The 23648-nt window shown below is 43.1% G+C and overlaps 2 protein-coding genes across 4 annotated transcripts in view; one reads left to right on the forward strand and one right to left on the reverse strand.

Annotated features, from left to right (window-relative positions):
* The window catches only part of LOC126353965 (protein yellow-like), a 158889-nt gene extending 143126 nt beyond the window's left edge, over window positions 1-15763 (forward strand). For all 3 annotated transcript variants that reach the window (XM_050003272.1, XM_050003271.1, XM_050003270.1), the window contains 2 exons: window positions 6162-6479; window positions 15300-15763. In XM_050003272.1, coding sequence (XP_049859229.1) covers window positions 6162-6479; window positions 15300-15620 — 639 coding nt within the window. In that variant the 3' untranslated portion in view covers window positions 15621-15763. The remainder of the gene's footprint in view (window positions 1-6161; window positions 6480-15299) is intronic.
* LOC126355491 (octopamine receptor Oamb-like) overlaps window positions 1-23648 on the reverse strand; it is an 879391-nt gene that overhangs the window by 498417 nt on the left and 357326 nt on the right. The window lies entirely within an intron of this gene.

The raw sequence follows: 23648 nt of genomic DNA on the forward strand, positions 1-23648 counted from the left end.
TCTGGGACTCTTAATGAATTAAATTACACACATCTGTAAGGTTGTACTTTGTCTCAAAAATCACAGTAATGACAGACACATACATCACACCCAGAATCAGCGGCCGTAGCTAGTGGCGCCGGGTTATGCCTAGCTGTGACGTGGGACCAGTAAGCCTTGACGTACACAACGCTCATCAGTTATCAGTATAAGCTCTAGGATTTGCGAGCGTAGTTACCAAGCTCACTGGAATACCTGGAAGAAATATGAGCACAGGCTCAGATCGAATGACACACGCAACCCATTTAAAATTCCAAAAAGTAAGAAAATTTAACTTTTTGGCCCTTAGGAACTATCGTGCTGATTAAGAAACCAAATCGTAACAACCATTTAAGTGTATGAACTCTTCAACCAGTGTCTTACACAATTAGGTAATTACTTAACTGGTACAAGAATTTGTCACCAAACTTATCCATGCGCAGCAGCCTTTAATTACTTCACAAGCACCAGGACAAATTTTATCACATCCCGGATAATTACATTCAACTCGTTCCCAGATACTCTTCCTTTAAAAAAAATTAATAAAAATAAAAAAGATGTTCACGGTGGTACACGAAGAGAGAGCGACAAGGCTAGTAGGTTTCCCGCAACAATAACAATTTCACTAAGAAATTTATCAGAGCTCACCATGAAAGGAAGGAATCTGGGTAAAAAGCTGAGAAATCTACTGGGATCCACAGGACGTCTACGATCCGGACAAGAATTCACCATCGCACAGCTGCATCGCAACAGCCGTGTCTCCTACCAAGGAATGCAGTAGAAGTTTCCGTCCGTTGTGGCCAAGGCATGAACCCTCTCGCGGCGCGCTTCACATCACCACGACAGTACGGGCGTTCCCCGCCAGTTCGCCACTCGTGTTCGTAGCAAGTGCACAACTACCACCCCGAGCGCACCAGAGCTCACGCCGTCACAACGAACGCAATGGAACCCTCGATTAACTCTCGACTAGTCGCTCACCAAGGGAGCTCTCCAGAGCATCCGCTCCCCTCCATCATACCCTCTAGTCGCATCCAAAGAGTTGACCACTATCGATAAACACTGATCAGCAGAACATTATGACCACCTACCAAATAGCCCCAATGTCCACCTTTGACACGAATAACAGCGGCGACGCGTCGTGGCATGGAAGTAGGAGGCCTTCGTAGGTCGCTGGAGGGAGTTTGCAGTAAACCTGCACTCACATGACACGTAACTCCCGTAAATTCCTGGGAGGGGTTCGATGAGGTCTGATGCCAAGTTCAATCTTATACCAGATGTGTTAGATCGGTTCAGAGCTGGCGAATTGGGGAACAAGCACATCAAATACGACTGGTCACTGTGTTCCTCGAACCACTCCATCACGCTCCTGGTATTGTGAGATGGTCAAAAATGCCACTGCCGTCGGGAAACATAAACGTCATGAATGGTGTACGTGATTTGCAACCACTGTACGACACTCCTTGGCCGTCAAGGTGTATTGCACAAGCTTCACTGGAACAATGGATGCTCACGTAAATGTTCTCCAGAGCATAATGGAGCCGCTTCCAGCTTGTCTCCGTTCCCCATTTCAGGTGTCAAGGATCTATTCACCTCGAAGGTGGCGGATTCGCACCCTACCATCGGCATGATGAATGTATCCGGATTCATCAGACCATGCAACGCTGTGCCACAGCGCCGAAGTCCAGTGACCATGATCACGTCCCAATTTCGGTCTTTGTTGCCGATGTTGTGGTGTTAACATTGTTACATGAGTGGGTCGTCGGCTGCAGAGGTTCATCGTTAGAAATGTTCGTTGCACGGAGCGTTCATACATATTTGTACTCTGCCCAGCATTAAAGTCTGATCTTAATTCCACCACAGTTCGCCCCCGGTCCTGCTTTACCAGTCTGCCCACCCTGCAACGTCCGACATCTGTAATTTGTGGTGACCGCCCAACTCCACGGCGTCTGGGCGTGATATCATTTTGGTATCGTCAAGTGTTGAAGACACTCGCCACAGCACTCCTAGAGCAACCGGTAAGTCAACCAGTTTGCGATATGCTCGTGCAGAGCTTCCTGGCCATCACAATCTGCCCTCTATCAAACTCAGATACATCGTGCGCCTTCCCCAGCGGACAGTGCGTTCACTGATACTACATACACCGTGCGTGCGTCTGCCTTGCAGTCCCTCCTCGCCTGGTGACGCTTGCTATCGTCTGGACGGATTTATATCGATAGCAGGTCGGTGGTCATAATGTTCTGGATTTGATATGGATAAATCGGCGGCTGAGACTCATAAAAATCTCGGTAAGACGTATGGTAAGACACCTGTTAGTGAAGAACTTCGCAAAAAATGGTTTCAACGTTTCAAGAATGGTGATTCTGACGTTGAACACCGACATGGTTGTGAGAGGGAAGAGAGCTTTTGATGCTACTGCAACCGACGGGAATAATCACAGGAGATCGTTATCGAAAGCAATTAATGTGTTTCAGCCGAGCACCGAAAGACAAACGGCCACACTACAGCGATAGACATGAAAAAATGATTTTGCAGCATGACAGTGCACTACCCCTCTTCGGAAATCCAGTCAAAACATACTTGGAAACGTTGAAATGGGAAGTTCTACCCCACCCGCTGTATTACCCAGATATCCCTCCCTCTGACTGCCACCTTTCTCGATCTATGACACACGACCTAGCTGACTAGCACTTGCGGTCATATGAACAAGAGCAAAATTAGATCGATTCGTGGCTCCCCTCAAAAGATGCCAAGTTCATACACTGCGGGATTCGTATTCTGCCCTAAAGCAAGGAAAAAGCAGTGGCCAGCGATGGCCAATAGGGTGAATCGTAAACTTTTTGTAAGTTTTTCACAATAAAGTCTCGAATTCCGAGAAAAAACGGCGGAAGCAAAGTTGTAGACCAAGTAATAGTATAAAAAACGGAACGATATTTCACTGCAGTACCATTTTCTTTGATACCACTGGATGCACAGCTTGGACAAAGAGTCATAGTACAGACAACATTCACCTAAGTGTTTATGCCTCCAATTTCCTTCCCTGATGCTGATCTGTGAAAAAGACAAGTAATATATTTTACTGTAATTAAAATATTTAAAAATGTAGCTCAAATATCATATACATCATCATCATGTTATACATTTTTCAGGAAATATTAGAGAAGGAAGGTAGAGGAGGTCATTCTTAATATCTGTACCAATTTTTGTGAGTTTAACTTCAGTCATTTAGGAGAAAGGTGTACCCGAATGATGAAAATTCAAGTTTTTGGTAAATCGCAAAAGATTTACAGATTTATTAACTTACCACAATGCTCGTTTAGAATATTCCAGCTGCATAATCCAGTTGTCTTCCTGTTTCCTTATCCTGCACAACGTTTGTCTTCATTCTTTTCTTTATTCTTTACTTGTCGGTAGCAGCTTCTGCAGCTGTCTTTGCTTCGGATACGTGCGACTTATCAGCATCAGTTAGAGCTGAAGCCATATTCCTTCCCATCTGGATGTTCAGTTTCTTCACAACATTGATCCTTGAAACTGAACTATCATTGGATGTTATTACTGCATTTATTATATCAGTCTTAAGCATTGTCAGCCCAACAAATACAGTTTTTTGTTCTCTCTCCCATATACAGCTGCTGAAGCTTTCAATTGCATTCAGAAATAGACCATGCACACATTTCCTACGTAGATTTTTATATGCCAGATCCCTACATATAGGCCTAACTATCTTCATTACAGCCAGTGGTAAGGAATGCTTGTGGGTATACTGTATGCCTGTAGCATTGTTGAACCAGTAATTGCACCGTGAATCTTCCCCTTTTGGATACAAACCATACTGTGGGGTTTCATCTTCTGACACTTTGTGGAATCATGTTGCCCAAACAGCTCGTCTCATGTTCTCCAAATCTCCTAAATTTCTCCTTATTGTTAGTCCATAACACTGAGTCAAAGAATAAATTTAATTTTTTATAAGATGACCTAAACCATCTATGTGTTTGCCATCTGACAGTTTTTTTTCCACTGAAGTCTTTTCATAATTTTCTCAGTCGAGCTCCCATTCTTTTTTGTAGATGCCCAACACGTTCAAGCGTTTTATTAGAGTGTGCCCATATGGTCGGTCATTAACAACAGCAGTGTGTGTCCTTTACAGCCTTCATCCCCAAGACAGCCTACACATTTCACACAGAACTGACCTCTAAACTTCAAAAAATGTTTAGAACTCCTTTCCTTTCCATGTTTCCACTTGGGCCATCAAAGTTCTTTAAACAAACGTGGGTGCCAATAAATTTACTTGAGCAACTCTGGTAGTGCTTTGTTAGACATTCATAATCTAGTATCTTACCAGTTTCCATAAATGTGGCAGTTATAAACCCATTCAGAGAAGTGTGACCTCTCATCTGGCAGGATCCATCAAACGCTGCTACAATTTCTGTATTCTCAGACAAGGCTACTGTTTCTTCTGCTGCTCCTTTCATTGAATGTTCATTTACACCACATAAAGTATTATCTATTAATTTATTGTATCTTTCAAACATCAGTGGAGATGGACGCAAATCCATTAGAGCACACAAAGTCTGGGCAGCTCTCCTGCCTCTTCCAACATATCGTACTGCATCACCAAGCTGAATATTTACACTGCAATGACGACTATCAGTTACTGGCGATGTCATAATATCACTGAGCATCTTACTCGAGTTACAGGCAGTCACTAACAGATTTGAAAGTCCCCGCCTTGCTGAAATGTCCTCAGAAACGTCAATACTATCTTTACAATTGCAGTACTTAAATTCCACAGCACTCCTCAAAAGTCTTGACAGCATATTTAGGTTCACAATAACATTTCCGTCGTTATTGTTGCTCACAGTGCTACTAGGCCTGTTTTTATTACATTCAGAAAGCGAAAGTTTACGTCTAGCATCACTGCCTGTAGACACAGTTTCCGCAGGTGACTTTTTTGGAGCAACTGATGTGTATTATTCGGTTCTGTTTCGAAGTGTTTGCCACGAAACTTTCGTTTGGGGCTAAATTTCGGTACTCTCGGCATTTGTTGCACAGTAAACACACACGCAGAAACAAAACAACACACAATAACTACAAAATCACATGCGTGTGAAATTTCGAAATCATATATTCTCAGATCTTTGTTTACATTCGAAACATCGCCTTCTAGATATGCCTGTAATTTGATTCTGGGAGTCAGTGCCTTCTAGAATACACCGGTGTTAGCGATCCATAACTAACGACGGAAAAAATGGAAGAACAAAATAATACAACATCACGTATTCTGACGCACTTCAAACTGACAGATGGGCGTGGCCCCAGTGCAGCATTACGTTCAACCTCAATTTTAGAACGAATGGAAAATGATAAAATGATAAACTATACATTTTTGAAATCGACATGAAGTGCTCTTTTCTATAAACCAAGAATGTTTTTCACATTTTTGGTCATTTTCACGCGCATGTCCTTTAAAGACCGTCGCTCACGCCAGCTGTAGCACTGTTTTTAATCTCCTTCTCACGCTCGTTTCGGCAAATGCTGGCAAGGTGTCCACTTTCCACGTCAGATAAAACGTTACACGAAAAGCTAAAATGCGATCCACGTAGAACAGAGTTGACACACTGCCGTTTTCAGTGAGATCCACCAGTGTATTCTTTCCTTCTGAGATGCGTAGTTCTTGCCTACGCTTCTATATTACCCCTAAAAGCAGGATTATTCCATCCGCCAGCTTTGCCTTTCAGATTATCTCTATCTCTGCCTTCACTGTCGTTGTATTCTTCTCTTAGAATTTGGTTTATTTATGTCTGAGGTTAAAAGCTCTTGAACTTCCTTTTTGAAAGACTAAAGCGCCATTTGACTGTGTCTTACCGTATTTATCTTCTGTACTGCCTACATTTCGGCTATTGTGCCATAAGCATGTAAAATACAAAAAGTTCTCATCCATTAACATGTCATGTAAGTTAACAGAACATAAGATAAATATAGTAACTCTCAGTCCAATGGCGGTTTATTCTTTCAAATCATGTTGTTTGACAACGGCTTATAACCATCGAAAAGTTATTGAACTTTTTCAGTTAGTTCCTTTACTAACAACGCATAACTGGAGCGACAGCGTTGCAGAACGTACTGATCCGTGGCTTTGTGCACAGGTGGAGCAGTGCGCGGATGGCAGATTGATGGCCTACATCGCCGACACCGTAGGCTTCCGGCTGGCGGTGACAGACCTCACCACTGGGGTCTCCAAACACCTGCACAGTCAGTATTTCTACCCCAAGCCGGGCTACTTTTTCACCAAGGCGGGTGGTCCTTCTACTTATCTTCCGTATGGTCTGTACGGGATATCAGGAGATGACAGATGCGATGGGACACTGTACATGCAAGGTCACGCGACGAACATACAAGCTGCCGTGAAGAAGGAAGTCATCCGGAACGCGAATGATGGTGACATTCTCGACACCATGACACAGGTACCTTTATATCAACTAGAACATCATTAGAAGTATAACAGTACTCAGAATCTGTTGGGTGAAATCTTACATCGAAGTGGAAAGAAATATGCAGTCAGTGTTATTTTGTTCATAATAGTACAGTCTTGGTGGGAACAGTAATCCGCCTCCACAGTTGAGTGGTCAGCGTGGCACAATGCTATGCGAGAGGTCCGGGTTTGATTTCTGGCTGATTATTCGATCCTGTCGTCTCGGGGACTGGATGTTGTGTTGTCTTCATCATCATATCATCCTCATCGACACGCAAGTCGCCGAAGTGGCACCAGCTAACAAGAGTTGCACCAGCTGACCCGTGGCCTTAGCCACACGACATTTCTTTTCATAGAAACAGCGAGTCATAAACTGTTATGCGATTGTGAGGACCTAAACCATGCAACTAACGTCCCTCCTGCTACACTGTGAAGTAGCGTGTACACGTCTACATCTGTGTACTATGCATCCCCTCTCTCACACAAATACTGTTTCGCAACAAGGGGGGCATACATGTACACCTAGAGACCTCACGTCGCTCTACAGTCCATGACGGACAGCAAATACACTGATGAGCCGAAGTAACTGGTACACCTGCCTAACATCGTGTAGGGCGCCGGTGAGCACGCAGAAGCGACGCAACACGACTAGTGTCTCATGCAGTACTGGAGGGAACTGACATCGTGAATCCTGCAGTGCTGTCCATAAATCCGTAAGAGCACGAGAGGTGGAGATCTCTTTTGAACGACACGTTGCAAGGCCAGAATGAGATTTTCACTCTGCAGCGGAGTGAGCGCTGATATGAAACTTCCTGGCAGATTAAAGCTGTGTGCTCTACCAACTGAGCTACCCAAGCACGACTCACGCCCCGTCCTCACAGCAATTCACGATTGTCCCTCAGATATTGTGATAGAACTTTCCGTGATACCTCGTTTACTAGATTGTTCAAGAGTTCTAAATGTCTCCTCACGTCTCTTTCTCATTGTTTGGTAGTTGAAGTAGTAAAGCGGCTGCTACGTCATCGGAAAGCTGGCACTCGGAAACCACATGGTCGGGAGTAGCCTCTGATGCTTCACAGTCACACGCAGGTGTAGCCCTCCTCCCAAACCGACATAGATATGTCGGATAGGGCCCATGACCAGTGAGAAAGTGGAACAATCCCCTAATTGGCTCAAAGTACTTCATTCCTAACCTTTCGTTGACGTCTGGCAAAAGTTGAAATGTTCTACGGCCTGTATCATCAGTGTTCCGCGATTCCTGCACAGCTCCTCACCTCTTCTCCTAATCGCACCGTTGTCTCCAACCGGAATGTCCTTAGTTTTCTCAATGTTCCCTTTCTTTACCCAGAACCATGGCCGGCAGATGTGGCCGAGCGGTTCTAGGCGCTTCAGCCTGGAACCGCGCGACCACTACGGTCGCAGGTTCAAATCCTGCCTCGGACATGGATGTGTGTGATGCCCTTAGGTTAGCTAGGTTTAAGTAGTTCTAACTTCTAGGGGACTGATGACCTCAGATGTTAAGTTCCATAGTGCCCAGAGCCATTTGAACCAGAACCATGCTGCTTGCTCTCTAATCTTAATGTTCAGAGGGCAGAGCCCCATTACCAGTAACAGGACCCCACCTAGAGATGTCCTGTAGGCTCCCACCGACCTTAATATCATATTCCTCTGCACCCCTCTCACTGACATGGTGCGCACCGCCCTCGTGAGCCTGTTCGCCCAGACTCACGAGCCGTAATCAAGTATTGACGTTAACGTGCTGTTGTGTTATAGTTTTATCAGATGAGGGGGAATATTCTGCCAGTTTACACATTTCTCTATTTGAATACTCTTACCTACACCAGATTCTTTGGCGCTTCAGTGTGGTACCATTATTATCTTCTGTTCAATTCGCGTAGCGAGCGAGGTAGAAATGGCTGTCCATAGACTTCTACACGTGCCCTGATCTCTCTTACTTTAATGATCCCTATTTGAGATACCCCATTGTGGCAGTATAATACTATCACTATCTTCTTCAAACACATGATCTCTAAATTTATTCAACAGAGTCTCGAAAAATTACAAAAATTTTTTTTCCGTTTTAAAGTCCTTGGGCAGTTCCGTTACACTTTCTTGTGGAATACATCATCCTGTTACCGAGTAACAAGTCTCTGAATTCGTTCCAAATCTGTTGCCATGCCTGCATGGAAAGGACCCTAAACACTGATATGACACTCTTAGAATTGCTCGCGCTGGTTTCTTGCAAGTGTTTCTGTGTCCCATGAAGAAATTTAAAGAATGTAGCTGATGATGCCGCGAATGAGAATGTGATATTTGAGTACTATCTTGAGGTAAATTTTGTCACTGCGGAAATCACGTAGCGTACAATCACGAACTTAGTATAGCTGCCGCTTGAGACTTCATTATTACGCGTATGCTGTTGGATAGGTATGATTGCCTCCTTGTCATGACTGAGGTACACCGCCAGAGCTCAACAGACACGGAGCAGTTTTCCAACTGATATGAGCACATGATAAAATCGGATAGTTTATCTAAAAATAACTGGAATGCATTTTGTCGTTTTCATCTTTACGTCTTTAATTACGATGGAAATTTGAAAATTGCTCTGTCCAAAGACTGTGTTCTATAACGCAAAAAGTTATTTATTTTTGGGCGTATACCATCACTGGATCAATGTACATTGACCTACGTTTTGCCAGTGAGTGTATACCAACATCGCAGGGCTTGTGCTTAAGACATAACTAGGACCGTTATTATCGGTTCAGTAGGCTCATGACGTACTCAGCCAATAATTTTCTTTAAATGCAGTATTAGGAGATAGTCCGACGGTTCAATATTATTTAATATTTTTACACCTGAATAAAGAGAAACAACCTGTTACGGACCATCGAGGAGGACACAGGCTACTTGCTGTATAAACGTTAAAATAATCGGAAAAGCGGAAGAGTGTAGGCAAAAATGGGAGCTTACCAGCTCTAGAATAACATTCAGATGTAGCGCGTGAAACACAAAAAACTAATTTCACAGTTTGGATTTGGAAAGGGAGGAAGCAGGTCGGCAGTGATGGAATCTGTAACGAACATCACTCACTTAAGAACTTTAAATGAAACTCCATCAGATCAAAGGTTTCACACTGTAGTTATTTCATGGTAGATTCATAAGCTTCTCCTATTATAATACTGTTTTGTATCATTGCAGGTATTTTTATGTTTCTCAGTACATTGGCTTCGTTAGTACTGACCAACGATATTAACCGTAAATTCACCGACATACAGCTTCTATTGCTCTCTTCTTTATTGAAATATATTGTTAATCATAACGTTTGCAATTAATTGCAAGGAAACTGGTGTTTATGTTTATCTATTCGTCCATAAACCTACAAATCGACTGTCTTACACCTCTGAATATTTTGTTTAGTTTCATTTGTACCCTTTCCTTCACCAGTCTGTAATAGCTTTTTACTATAGATAAAAGCCCTAGAAGCGGAAACTATTATTCTGCCTTGTGACAACCACTATTTGTCAGTGAGCGACATTCTCCTTTCAGACACATCCTTCCAGCCAGCGCATCATTCTACAGAGACTACAAAGGATTGCAGTAATCAACCTCGACCACTTGAAGTTTTGTCACGCATGAAAAGTGTTTCTGCGGAGAATTTAAGGAAACCATTTCGCTCTAAAGATACGACTACAGTACCTATGAATCGCATCCATCAATCGCCACGCAGCAATACTCTCACAGACATAAAAACAGTGACCGAGTAGAGGACAAACTAGTTGCTGGTCTAGCTATTGACCATTCTTTGACAATCTCTGCTCCTCTTCTGAATTGCAGCATGCAGCATCGATGTTTAGCATGTATGGACCTTGCCGTTGGTGGGGAGGCTTGCGTGCCTCAGCGATACAGATGGCCGTACCGTAGGTGCAACCACAACGGAGGGGTATCTGTTGAGAGGCCAGACAAACGTGTGGTTCCTGAAGAGGGGCAGCAGCCTTTTCAGTAGTTGCAGGGGCAACAGTCTGGATGATTGACTGATCTGGCCTTGCAACATTAACCAAAACGGCCGTGCTGTGCTGGTACTGCGAACGGCTGAAAGCAAGCCGTAATTTTTCCCGAGGACATGCATCTTTACTGTGTGATTAAATGATGATGGCATCCTCTTGGGTAAAATATTCCGGAGGTAAAATAGTCCCCCATTCGGATCTCCGGGCGAGGACTACTCAGGAGGATGTCGTTATCAGGAGAAAGAAAACTGGCGTTCTACGGATCGGAGCGTGGAATGTCAGATCCCTTAATCGGGCAGATAGGTTAGAAAATTTAAAAAGGGAAATGGATAGGTTAAAGTTAGATATAGTGGGAATTAGTGAAGTTCGGTGGCAGGAGGAACAAGACTTCTGGTCAGATGACTACAGGGTTATAAACACAAAATCAAATAGGGGTAATGCAGGAGTAGGTTTAACAATGAATAGGAAAATAGGAATGCGGGTAAGCTACTACAAACAGCATAGTGAACGCATTATTGTGGCCAAGATAGATACGAAGCCCACACCTACTACAGTAGTACAAGTTTATATGCCAACTAGCTCTGCAGATGATGAAGAAATTGAAGAAATGTACGATGAAATAAAAGAAATTATTCAGATAGTGAAGGGAGACGAAAATTTAATAGTAATGGGTGACTGGAATTCGAGTGTAGGAAAAGGGAGAGAAGGAAACATAGTAGGTGAATATGGATTGGGGCTAAGAAATGAAAGAGGAAGCCGCCTAGTAGAATTTTGCACAGAGCACAACTTAATCATAGCTAACACTTGGTTTAAGAATCATGAAAGAAGGTTGTATACGTGGAAGAACCCTGGAGATACTAAAAGGTATCAGATAGATTATATAATGGTAAGACAGAGATTTAGGAACCAGGTTTCAAGTTGTAAGACATTTCCAGGGGCAGATGTGGACTCTGACCACAATCTATTGGTTATGACCTGTAGATGAAAACTGAAGAAACTGCAAAAATGTGGGAAATTAAGGAGATGGGACCTGGATAAACTGAAAGAACCAGAGGTTGTACAGAGTTTCAGGGAGAGCATAAGGGAACAATTGACAGGAATAGGGGAAAGAAATACAGTAGAAGAAGAATGGGTAGCTCTCAGGGATGTAGTAGTGAAGGCAGCAGAGGATAAAGTAGGTACTAAGACGAGGGCTGCTAGAAATCCTTGGGTAACAGAAGAAATATTGAATTTAATTGATGAAAGGAGAAAATATAAAAATGCAGTAAATGAAGCAGGCAAAAAGGAATACAAACGTCTCAAAAATGAGATCGACAGGAAGTGCAAAATGGCTAAACAGGGATGGCTAGAGGACAAATGTAAGGATGTAGAAGCTTATCTCACTAGGGGTAAGATAGATACTGCCTACAGGAAAATTAAAGAGACCTTTGGAGAGAAGAGAACCAAGTGTATGAATATCAAGAGCTCAGATGGCAGCCCAGTTCTAAGCAAAGAAGGGAAGGCAGAAAGGTGGAAGGAGTATATAGAAGGTTTATACAAGGGCGATGTACTTGAGGACAATATTATGGAAATGGAAGAGGATGTAGATGAAGACGAAATGGGAGATACGATACTGCGTGAAGAGTTTGACAGAGCACTGAAAGACCTGAGTCGAAACAAGGCCCCCGGAGTAGACAACATTCCATTAGAACTACTGACGGCGTTGGGACAACCAGTCCTGACAAAACTCTACCAGCTGGTGAGCAAGATGTATGAGACAGGCGAAATACCCTCAGACTTCAAGAAGAATATAATAATTCCAATCCCAAAGAAAGCAGGTGCTGACAGATGTGAAAATTACCGAACTATCAGTTTAATAAGCCACGGCTGCAAAATACTAACGCGAATTCTTTACAGACGAATGGAAAAACTGGTAGATGCAGACCTCGGGGAGGATCAGTTTGGATTCCGTCGAAATGTTGGAACACGTGAGGCAATACTGACCTTACGACTTATCTTAGAAGAAAGATTTAAAAAAGGCAAACCTACGTTTCTAGCATTTGTAGACTTAGAGAAAGCTTTTGACAATGTTGACTGGAGTACTCTTTTTCAAATTCTAAAGGTGGCAGGGGTAAAATACAGGGAGCGAAAGGCTATTTATAATTTGTACAGAAACCAGATGGCAGTCATAAGAGTCGAGGGGCATGAAAGGGAAGCAGTGGTTGGGAAAGGAGTGAGACAGGGTTGTAGCCTCTCCCCGATGTTATTCAATCTGTATATTGAGCAAGCAGTAAAGGAAACAAAAGAAAAAATTTGGAGTAGGTATTAAAATTCATGGAGACGAAGTAAAAACGTTGAGGTTCGCCGATGACATTGTAATTCTGTCAGAGACAGCAAAGGACTTGAAAGAGCAGTTGAACGGAATGGACAGTGTCTTGAAAGGAGGATATAAGATGAACATTAACAAAAGCAAAACGAGGATAATGGAATGTAGTCAAATTAAATCGGGTGATGCTGAGGGAATTAGATTAGGAAATGAGACACTTAAAGTAGTAAAGGAATTTTGCTATTTAGGAAGTAAAATAACTGATGATGGTCGAAGTAGAGAGGATATAAAATGTAGACTGGCATTGGCAAGGAAAGCGTTTCTGAAGAAGAGAAATTTGTTAACATCGAATATAGATTTATGTATCAGGAAGTCGTTTCTGAAAGTATTTGTTTGGAGTGTAGCCATGTATGGAAGTGAAACATGGACGATAACTAGTTTGGACAAGAAGAGAATAGAAGCTTTCGAAATGTGGTGCTACAGAAGAATACTGAAGATAAGGTGGATAGATCACGTAACTAATGAGGAGGTATTGAATAGGATTGGGGAGAAGAGAAGTTTGTGGCACAACTTGACTAGAAGAAGGGATCGGTTGGTAGGTCATGTTTTGAGGCATCAAGGGATCACAAATTTAGCATTGGAGGGCAGCGTGGAGGGTAAAAATCGTAGAGGGAGACCGAGAGATGAGTACACTAAGCAGATTCAGAAGGATGTAGGTTGCAGTAGGTACTGGGAGATGAAGCAGCTTGCACAGGATAGAGTATCATGGAGAGCTGCATCAAACCAGTCTCAGGACTGAAGTCAACAACAACAACGTTTGTAAAGTTTCAGTTAGGTGGTTGTTTTCATGAAGTTTAACTTGTACGTCTCGTGTGACTGATATTCCTCTAAGGGTAGTGTAACTGCAAAAAGGTTTGTGGATAGCTGGGAAACAACGACATTTGATGAATACATTAAAATGAGCACGCAGAAGATTAAATAGAAAGCTCATACTTGTACCTAACAATGTGCACAAAAACTAAGGAGCATAATGAAGCTACATGTGGACATCGACAACATTAGACTTCCCCGTTCTGTTGCACGTATCGTGTCGAATCCTACAGCATTGTAAAAATAAATGAAATCAAGTAAAAAAGGGACTCGCAGCTTTCGTTTCCCAGTCCTTCCCAAACTAGGCTGGCGCTACGTCTCTAATGACCTAACCGGCGACGGAACGATAAATCTTAATACATGCATGTAACATGTAACTGAGGAAAGGACACACGAAATGTTTCATACAGATCTAAATGCGGTGTATCTTCAAGTGTTATTCCCGCCCACCACTGTTAGTTTCAGAAGTTCCCACTAGGTGGCATGCGCAGTTGAATCTTGGTGTGTTATAATGATGCACAGTGTGCGCAGTGTTGTTAATGCTTTCATGAATCCAAATCCACTACTACAGTTCAGAGATAATTCAGGACTAAATATCAGAAGACACCATCTGAAAGACAAACTGTTACTAATTGGCAGAATCTTTTCATGGAAACTTGCTGTGTATCTCATAGGACGTCGTTTCAGTGTCGGCCGGCTGTCTCAGATGCAGCAATTGAGCAAGTTCGGAAGTCTTACTTTCGTATTCCAGGTAAATAAACGAGACGTGCAGCTTAGAAATCAATGTGTCTAGTGTTTCAGTGTGGAAGATTCGTTCCTACGCTTTCAGAAAATGTCGACGAGCTGTGACAAAGGATAACACAAGGAATTGCCACCATATATCAAGACATGCTTCGTAGGATTTGGGGGGAAATTGATCACGTATGGGGCATTTGTCGTGTTTGAAATAGGTGGCCGCATTGGACATTTGTTAAGTAAACTTGAAGATATACTGCGTTCCGTGCTGTATCAAACATATCTGTAAGTCATTTACCTTTTTCACAATTGCAGGTTACTTATTTAGAATTAATTTATAAACACCGTGTATTTCTTCCTTGCTTGCTTTTCTGCGTGCTTAAGAAATAGGAATTCAGATCATCGGCAAACAGAAGATATACAACTAAAAAAAAGAATCGAGACCACAAATTATTTCCTAAACTAAAATTCCCAATGTCGTCCTTGACTCCGTGTTGTAAACACGCTACGGATGTAACATATGCATTAAAAAAATTTTCGTAATGACGAAATATGCGAAAGCGAAAGAGTTGGAACACATACAGAGAGCAAGTTTGTCGTGTGTAGTTGCTAGGAGCTTTCGTTCTGTTCTATTGATTTACACTGTATCACAATGTGTCATTCTTTCGATTGTGACGGTCTGGGGGGATCTCATAAAGTGGTCCACTGTTTTCACTTCCTCTTTTCCATCCACTTTTCGGAATCGCACTAGCTCTCCCTCTTGTGTCCTTTCCTCCACCCAGTAATCTTTTATTCTTTTTCTTTCTACTTTAAAATCTTCGATTTTTTCTTGCTAACTTGCAAAATGCACCTGTTGTACTCGGTTTTCCTGGTTCTCTCCCTATTCCCCGTGCTCCAGGTGGCGCTGCCCGGGCGCCTGGAGGGCCCCAGCGGTCCCCTGGCGGCGGACCCCAGCGGCCAGCTGCTGTTCTTCCCCGAGCAGGACGCGCTGGCCGTCTACTGCTGGAACACCAGCAAGCCGCACCACCCGCGCAACTTCCGGATGATCGCCCGAGACAGCGAGAGGCTGCAGTACTTCAGCCACATGGAGGTGGATCCCGCTAGTATGCGACTATATCTGGGCACCAATCGCTTCACCAAATACCTTTCCAGGACTATCGACTATTCCGACTATAACTACCGACTTTTGTACATCAGTCTGAGTGGAATTACGTGTTAGGTAGAGGTATTATCTTGTTCAGCTGTGACTCCCTCTGGATTTGGTGGTTCAACGAGAACCAAAGCATGGACAATATCTTCTTTCACACATGTTTATTTGCAGGATACAGAAAATGACGTAAATAAAATAACACTATCCAGCAATTGAGAGCTTACTTCGGGAACAAAATGCCGCACAGGCAACAGTTTCGCATTTAGGGTTTGTTATAAAGTCAGCAGAGCACACGCTACTTCATTTTTTATGATTTCTGTATAAAAGCCAAGTATTCTCCCAACATCGCCTCCATCCTCTGTTTCAGCTACATGCATATACACCGAGGTGACAAAAATCATCGGATAGCGATATGCACACATACAATGGCGGTAGTACCGCGTAAACAAGGACACTGCATTGCCGGAGCTGTCATTCCTACTACGGTGATTCATGTAATATTTTTTCTGTCATTATAGCGGCGTAACGGGAACCACCAGACTTTGAATGCGGAATTATAGTTGGAGCTTGACACACGAGATATTCCATTTCGGAAATCGTTAAGTGCTCGACATCGCCTGCAGCGCTTCTCCTGAGCTCGTAACCATACATCGGCTGGAAACTACACGACTGGGAAACCGTGGCCGGGTCAGATGAATCCCAATTACAGCTGGTAATAGCTGATGGTAAGTTTCAAGTACAGCGCAGCCCGCAAGAAGCTATGGACTCAAGTTGTCAACAAGGCACAGTGCAAGCTTGTGGTGGCTCCATAATGTTGTGGGCTGAGTTTACATGGAATAGACTGGGTCCTATGGTAAAACTGACGCGATTTTTTACTTTCAGTGTTTATGTTCTGCTACTTGAAAACCATTTACTGTCATTCATGTACTTCGTGTTCCCATAACATCGATGAAATTTTTATGGGTAACGAACCACAATGTAACCGGGCCACAGTTGTTCTGGACAAGTCGAACGAATGGTTTGGCCACCCAGATTGTTCTATATGAATCCCATCGAATATTTATAGTACATAATCGAGAGGCTAGTTCGTGAAAAAAATCTTGCACCGGTAAGAGTTTCGCAATTAGGAACTGCTGTATAGGCAGCATGGCTCAATATTTCTGCAGGGGGTTTACGGGTCTTTGAGTTCATGCCACTTCGATTTGCTTCGCTATGCCAGGCAAAAGAATGTTCGACACGGTGGTCAGAAGTGCCCTATGACTTTCGTCACCTCCACTTCACTTAGAAAAATCTCAAAAATCATAATTTCAGCTACGCAATACCGCAATAAAAAATAGAAGTAACGGTGGCAGTAATAATAATAATCATAATTACAGTTTTATAATATAAACCAAGTTCTTCAGAATTCCTCCACACATAGCGTGTGGCAAATAATTAAATTGGCATGGATCTGTCTCAATTAGTAATTAATAACATCTCTAGTGACAGACGTGGAGATGAGTGAAAACATTTGCCTGAATGACATGCCTATGAAAACTAACTTAAATCGAAGAAGAAGATTCATATTGGTAGTTAGTTCCAGGACACCTATTTCCCGTAACTGGCGGTTTCATACCGACTGTAAAAAACTAAATATCAACGACAAGAAACAGCCAGAAGTAAATTTTAGGATTCCTGTTTCAGACGGCAACTATAGGTATGGCTCAAATACTCTAGAAATAATGCAGTGCACAACGGCGGGCTGCGGCGTAAGACAGAATTCAACTTAAAACCAGTCAAATGCCTGTTACAAAACACAGGACATCAGTAATTAGCATTGAACTCCACTTGTACTTCGCTGATTTATAGTAATAGCTTATTTGCAAACTTCAATAATATTAATAAACTTTTAATGTAAGAGCTACTTCATTTTACGACCCTTAATAATGGGCTAGGAATTGATTTGCTGTTCGCCGTAGACTAACGGAAGGAACTTTCCAACAAATCACCTTTAATCATTACAAATCTAAACAGTTTTTTTCTACTTTTTGGTTATTTTCCACGTGTTGCAATTCTTAAGCAGACACAATCAAGCAAATCGAAGATAGTGAGTCAGAGGCATTTGTTGCCGCTTTCAGATAAATTTCAGTGCATCGCAGCCACCATTACACAATTAAAAGTTCATTATTTACAGTAAGACTATGCGTTCAGGAATAATATTAAGTGCAGTGAATATTTCGATGAGTAAGTTACTTTAACACATAGAAATGAACGGAAGGAATTTCCTCAGAACTAAGAATGACATTTCAACAGTGAGTGATGTGACAGTGATCTGCACATTGTAATCGCATTCGGAAGTCCAAATCTCCCATCCGTCTATTGAGAATGTTGTCTATGGTTTTTTTAATTCTCTGAAGGGAAATACAGAGATCGTACCTTCGAAATAGGCAGTACCTACTTTCTTCCATACCCATTTCCAATTCGAGCCTGGTCTCAGTCTCAAATGACATCGAAAATTTGCGATTTATCAACAACTGTCTACACTTTATTTGGAAATTCTTCCAAAATGTGTAGCCATACTTGATTTTTTTAAACAAATAATTTACAATGTATCCACAATATAAAGATTATTACTCTGTAGTATGCACTGAATCGATGCTACAGTTTATTTGAAGCGATCTCAATCACGAATAATGTAAACAAGCAGATAAAGTATGTTGTCAGCGTAACATACCCCCCAAGGTTAAACAAATGCTGGAATTACCGCTCGTAGGGCCGGGGGTTTAGGCTCTCTGAACTCAGTTCCGACAAATATTACATCACGCCGAAGGTAGTGTTACAACAATTACTAGCTTATCGTCTTCAGCGATACGATCTAAGAAGTTACATCTCCAGCGGCGCGTAAAGGCTGTCGGCAAGCGGGACGCGGCTGCTGACGGTAGGATGCACGCAGACGGGATATCCAGCGTCACCAAATGCGGCGTCGTCGTCACACGCCACGGACTGGTTATGTCATTTTGCACTCTCCGGTGGCAGTTGTCGGCATTATTTCGTTCACAAACCACGAAAATAGGCGCTCTTAGAATTCATTTATCTCTGTTAGAAAGCACACTTCCTCTCTTGACCATATACTAGTCGTATTATTCTGTCTGTGGTGTACCTAGATCATCACTTCAATATCCGCGAATAAGGCAAAAAAGGGAAGATACATGTCCATTCAGTAAGGAGACAAGCCTATAAATGTTCCAGATCGAACAAACTCACTCCTAACCGAAAGCGTACTTATATTTGAATAATGTCAAATATTACAGAAATTGTTTCTATTGATTGCATAGGAAAGTCCCAGAACCTTTTAGAAAACGAGAAGGTGAAAAAAATGTAAACACTGGAACGAGAACTCTCTACAGACCTACTTTCAATTCCTCAGCGACGCGTTACGACCAACAACGCTATGCTGAAAGTCTGAAAGTAACGACCTCGTTGAAGCCTCAATATACAGGTTTGGGTAGGAAAAGAATCACATCGAATGGTGGATCCACAATTCTGGCATCGTTTGTACTTTGAATCATCACATTTATTGACACTGATCGTGACAGCAGAAAAAAAAATTAAGTTAAACGAAAATAAGCCTTTTTAAATTTTAGCACAGACTGACATCACTAAACTTTCAGTTCCTGCTGTCCGAAGCAATCAGTGCCAGCAACAAACAAATAGTAAATCTTCACTAATCCTCTATTGAACAATAATAAGTAAAAGATAACTCTTGCACAGTCTTCTTAAACAGTCACAGTTATTAAGTTAAGAACTGTAATTTAGAATAAACACGCAAGCATGACAGACCTGACAGATTTTCTTACATCCGTAGTACGAATTTAGTGACAAATTAAGGTGAAACAAAGAAAGTGAGTTGTTGTTGTTGTTGTTGTTGTTGTTGTGATCTGCCGTCCAGAGATTGGTTTGATGCAGCTCTCCATGGTACTCTATCCTGTGCAAGCCTCTTCATCTCCGAATAAATATTACGGCCTACGTCCTTCTGAAATGCTTAGTTTATTGATGTACTGCTCTCCCTCTAACATTTTTACCTTCCACGCTGCCCTCCAATACTAAATTCACGATCCATCGAGGCCTCAGAAGGTGTGCTACCAACCGATCCATTCTCCTAGTCAACTTGTTCCACAAATTTCTCTTCTCCCCAATTCTATTCAGTACCTCCTCATTAGTTACGTGATCTACCCATCTAATCTTCAGCATTCTTCTGTAGCACCACATTTCGAATGCTTCTATTCTCTTCTTGTCTCAGCTATTTATCGTCCACGTTTCATTTCCATACATGGTTACACTCCAAACAAATACTTTTAGAAATGTCTTCCTGACACTTAAACTTATAAAAGATGTTAACAAATTTCTCTTCTTCAGAAACGCTTTTCTTGCCATCGTCAGTCTACATGTGGTATCCTCTCTACTTCGACCATCATCAGTTAATTTCCTCCCCAAATAGCAAAACTCATCTACTGCTTTAAGTCTCTCATTTCCTAAGCTAATTCCTTCCGGATCACACGATTTAATTAGACTTCTAGCCAATAAAGTCTGGAACCGCGCAACCGCTACGGTCGCAAGATCGAACCCTGCCTCAGGCATGGATGTGTGTGATGTCCTTAGGTTCGTTAGGTTTAAGTAGTTCTAAGTTCTATGGGATTGATGACCTTAGAAGTTAAGTCCCATAATGCTCAGAGCCATTTGAACTACACTCCTGGAGATGGAAAAAAGAACACATTGACACCGGTATGTCAGACCCACCATACTTGCTCCGGACACTGCGAGAGGGCTGTACAAGCAATGATCACACGCACGGCACAGCGGACTTACCAGGAACCGCGGTGTTGGCCGTCGAATGGCGCTAGCTGCGCAGCATTTGTGCACCGCCGCCGTCAGTGTCAGCCAGTTTGCCGTGGCATACGGAGCTCCATCGCAGTCTTTAACACTGGTAGCATGCCGCGACAGCGTGGACGTGAACCGTATGTGCAGTTGACGGACTTTGAGCGAGGGCGTATAGTGGGCATGCGGGAGGCCGGGTGGACGTACCGCCGAATTGCTCAACACGTGGGGCGTGAGGTCTCCACAGTACATCGATGTTGTCGCCAGTGGCCGGCGGAATGGGCACGTGCCCGTCGACCTGGGACCGGACCGCAGCGACGCACGGATGCACGCCAAGACCGTAGGATCCTACGCAGTGCCGTAGGGGACCGCACCGCCACTTCCCAGAAAATTAGGGACACTGTTGCTCCTGGGGTATCGGCGAGGACCATTCGCAACCGTCTCCATGAAGCTGGGCTACGGTCCCGCACACCGTTAGACCGTCTTCCGCTCACGCCCCAACATCGTGCAGCCCGCCTCCAGTGGTGTCGCGACAGGCGTGACTGGAGGGACGAATGGAGACGTGTCGTCTTCAGCGATGAGAGTCGCTTCTGCCTTTGTGCCAATGATGGTCGTATGCGTGTTTGGCGCCGTGCAGGTGAGCGCCACAATCAGGACTGCATACGACTGAGCCACACAGGGCCAACACCCGGCATCATGGTGTGGGGAGCGATCTCCTACACTGGCCGTACACCTCTGGTGATCGTCGAGGGGACACTGAATAGTGCACGGTACATCCAAACCGTCATCGAACACATCGTTCTACCATTCCTAGACCGGCAAGGGAACTTGCTGTTCCAACAGGACAATGCACGTCCGCATGTATCCCGTGCCACCCAACGTGCTCTACAAGGTGTAAGTCAACTACCCTGGCCAGCAAGATCTCCGGATCTGTCCCCCATTGAGCATGTTTGGGACTGGATGAAGCGTCGTCTCACGCGGTCTGCACGTCCAGCACGAACGCTGGTCCAACTAAGGCGCCAGGTGGAAACGGCATGGCGAGCCGTTCCACAGGATTACATCCAGCATCTCTACGATCGTCTCCATGGGAGAATAGCAGCCTGCATTGCTGCGAAAGGTGGATATACACTGTACTAGTGCCGACATTGTGCATGCTCTGTTGCCTGTGTCTATGTGCCTGTGGTTCTGTCAGTGTGATCATGTGATGTATCTGACCCCAGGAATGTGTCAATAAAGTTTCCCCTTCCTGGGACAATGAATTCACGGTGTTCTTATTTCAATTTCCAGGAGTGTATTTGATTTAGTTAGACTACATTCCATTATCCTCGTTTTGCTTTTGTTGATGTTTATCTTATACCTCCTTTCAACACACCATCCATTCTGTTCAACTGTTCTTTCAGCTCCTTTGCTGTCTCTGGCAGAATTATAAATCATAATGTTGTGGTTCGCAGGAGAGCCAACACCGTGTTACTAGAGGAGGCCGAAAGGAACGCGATTTTGCTGACGAAGACTGGCGTGACGTCTGGAACAGGACAAGGAAATTAGAATTTAGAAACAACGGACGTAGCTGGTGGAATACTTAAGTTTAATCCATTAATGACGAACGTCATTCTTGACGGTACTTGATTCAGTATCAATTATAACTGATAATGGCACCTTGCTAGGTCGTAGCAAATAACATAGCTGAAGGCTATGCTAACTATCGTCTCGACAAATGAGAGCGTATTTTGTCAGTGAACCATCGCTAGCAAAGTCGGCTGTACAACTGGGCGAGTGCTAGGAAGTGTCTCTAGACCTGCCGTGTGGCGGCGCTCGGTCTGCAGTCACTGATAGTGGCGACACGCGGGTCCGACGTATACTACCGGACCGCGGCCGATTTATGGGTGCCACCTAGAAAGTGTGGTGTCTGGCGGTGACACCACACATAAAGTTTTTATTCCTTCTTCATGGATTTTAATTCCTTCTCCAAATTTTACTTTTGTTTCCTTTACTGCTTGCTCAATATACAGATTGAGTAACATCGGAGATAGATTACAACCTTGTCTCACTCCCTTCTCAACCACTGCTTCCCTTCCCTGTCCCTCGACTCTTACAATTGCCATCTCGCTTCTGTACAAATTGTAAATAGCCTTTCGCTCCCTATATTTAACCCATGCCACCTTCTAAATTTGAAAGAATGTATTCCAGTGAACATTATCAAAAACTTTCTCCAGGTCTACAAATGCTAGGAACGTAGGTTTGCTTTTCCTCAATCTATCTTCTAAGATAAGTCGTAGGGTCAGTATTGCCTCACGTGTTCCGACATTACTCCGAAATCCAAACTGATCTTCTCCGAGTTCGGTTTCCATCAGCTTTTCCGTTCGTCTGTGAAGAATTCGTGTTAGCATTTTGCCGCCATGACTTATTAAACTGATAGTTCACTAATTTTCACACCTGGCTACACCTGCTTTCTTTGGGATTGGAATTATCATATTATTCTTGAAGTCTGAGGGTATTTCGCGTGCCTCATACATCTTGCTAACCAGATGGTAGAGTTTCATCAGGGCTGGCTCTCCCACGGGTAGCAGTAGTTCTAATGAAATCTTCTCTACTCCCACAGTCTTGTTCCCACTTATGTCTTTCAGTGACCTGTCAAACCTTTCATGCAGTATCATATCTCCCATTTCATCTTCATCTACGTCCTCTCCTATTTCCATAATATTGTCCTCAACTACATCTCCCTTGTATAGACCCTCTATATAAGCCTTACATCTTTCTGCCTTCTCGTATTTGCTTAGAACTGATTTTCTATCTGGGCTCTTGATATTCATACAAGTGGTTCTCTTCTCACCAAAGGTCTCTTTAATTTTCATATACGCAGTATCTATCTCACCCTTAGTGACATCTGCCTCTACATCATTACATTTGTGCTGTAGCTGTCCCTGCTTAGCCATTTTGCACTTCCTGTCGATCTCATTTTTGAGACATCTGTATTCCTTATTGCCTGTTTCATTTACTGCATTTTTATACTATCTTCTTTCACTGATTAAATTTCGTGTCTCTTCTGTTAACTAAGGAGTCCTCCTATCGGTCGTCTTTTTACCTACTTGATCCTCTATTGCCTTCACTATGTCATCTTTCAAAGCTACCCATTCTTCGTCTACTGTATTTCTTTCCCCGTTCTTGTCAATCGTTCCCTAATGTTCTCTCTAAAACTCTCTATAGTCTCTGGTTCTTTCGTTCTATCCAGGTTCCATGTTCTTA

This window comes from Schistocerca gregaria, chromosome 3 (assembly GCF_023897955.1).
Source record: "Schistocerca gregaria isolate iqSchGreg1 chromosome 3, iqSchGreg1.2, whole genome shotgun sequence".
NCBI lineage: Eukaryota > Metazoa > Arthropoda > Insecta > Orthoptera > Acrididae > Schistocerca > Schistocerca gregaria.